Raw genomic sequence first — 1633 nt, forward strand, 5'->3', positions numbered from 1 at the left:
ATACAGGTTATTCTAGTTCTTAATGGTTTTCTTTTGGTTTAGATTTGGCATTGGTCGTTTCACTACGGAAGAAGAAGTGGATTATACAGTACAGAAGTGCATACAGCATGTTAAGAGGCTGAGGGAAATGAGGTGAGCCATCTTCCTATTGAACGTAAAGACTTCTTAGGTATGATCATCATTTCAAGAGTTGGATGTAGTTGAAAACAATTGTTTGCTTCAGAAATCTGGTGGTGTCTCTGTATGTGAGCAAGCTGTGTTGCCAGAGGGGGATGGATCTTAACAGTAGTGACAAATTTTTAAGGAAACAAACCTGATAAGAAACCTTCTCCCATCCTGCCTTTGTTAGAGAAAGAATGAGAGTAGGACAAGCACGTAGGGCAGTACCTAGACATTTCTAAGCCAGAGATGGTATTACTGAGTTTCTCTATTGATAAGTTGTTTTGGTGAAACGGAAAGACTCCTGACTCATCTGGACAGTGTCAAATGGAGGGCTCAGTCTCTAAGAGACATAAGTACTTTGTGCCCAAAGTGGGAACAGGAAATGAGGTGGAGCACCTCCCCTCTCACGTCCTGTATTTTGGGCTGAGGACTTAGTTGAGGACTGATCATCTGAAGCTCACTGGCCTCCAGAAGAAGACAGGTAGATGGGTATCTCCTAATTTCATGTGCAGTTGATTAAATTGTCTGTTTGGTTATTGTTGATGTTGTCCTGTGCATTTTAGCCCTCATTTTTCTCCTTTCTTTACAGCCCCCTCTGGGAAATGGTGCAGGATGGAATTGACCTGAAAAGCATTAAATGGACTCAGCACTGAGAAAACATCGCTGTCCATGGATGTGGATGTGGGTTGAAATGCATTTTCTGTACATTCCTGAACAAATTATGCAGCACTTCTGGTTTTTGACACTTGCAATTTGACTGGCAAACTACCCTTTCTGATCGCAAAGTCTAAGAACCCAAATGAAACTAGTCTTTATTTGGGAGAAAGGCAGGATGATGTAACACCCATTGCACTTATATTGACACATAGAAATTTATGCTGAAACAGAATTTATTTGGAAATGTATTTTCTAATAAGGAAATGGAATCAGTGTGTCACTCCTGGGCCAGTGGGATCCTGGTGAGAGGTTGTTGCTTCTCAGTGTAAAACAACCTGTGTAGCTCTGTAGTTCTGTTTGCAGTCCTGTTGCCAGGCTTGTGTCCTTTGTTTGAGGTGGGCATCCTGCAGCAGCAGCTGGTTTTGTGCTGCTCAAATGCATGGTATTGTGAGAAATTCTCAGATAGGAAGAAGCTTGGCATTTCTAGAGGAAAAGGATGCCTCAGTGTGGGAATGTGCCTTCGCAGTTCAGTTGTACATGCAGTTAAGAACAATTTTTTTTCCTGAAGCTGGGTATTTTGGGCTTTTTCCCTTTGTTTCATCTTTTTTTTGGGTGATGCTTGTACAGACCAATGTTCATTAATTCAAAACATCCTTCTGTGTTACAGAGTTTATGATACAATGATGATGCACTTTGCTGTCCCCTCCGTTGTGGTTTTTCCATACAATTTTTTTCTAAGTAAGGAAAGAACACTTGAATGTCTGGGGAGGGGAATAGGCAGAATATGTCAGCTTCAGTTGCAGCACCAGTTTAG

General features: G+C 41.5%; 1 protein-coding gene across 1 annotated transcript in view; it reads left to right on the forward strand.

Moving 5' to 3' along the window:
- The window catches only part of NFS1 (NFS1 cysteine desulfurase), a gene marked incomplete at its 5' end in the record, with an annotated part of 11522 nt that extends 10412 nt beyond the window's left edge, over nt 1-1110 (forward strand). Inside the window, 2 exons of the mRNA XM_010163324.1 lie at nt 43-132; nt 752-1110. Coding sequence (XP_010161626.1) covers nt 43-132; nt 752-815 — 154 coding nt within the window. The remainder of the gene's footprint in view (nt 1-42; nt 133-751) is intronic.
- Nucleotides 1111-1633: the final 523 nt, after the last annotated feature.

This window comes from Antrostomus carolinensis, unplaced genomic scaffold, assembly GCF_000700745.2.
Source record: "Antrostomus carolinensis isolate BGI_N321 unplaced genomic scaffold, ASM70074v2 scaffold45352, whole genome shotgun sequence".
In the NCBI taxonomy this organism is placed as follows: domain Eukaryota; kingdom Metazoa; phylum Chordata; class Aves; order Caprimulgiformes; family Caprimulgidae; genus Antrostomus; species Antrostomus carolinensis.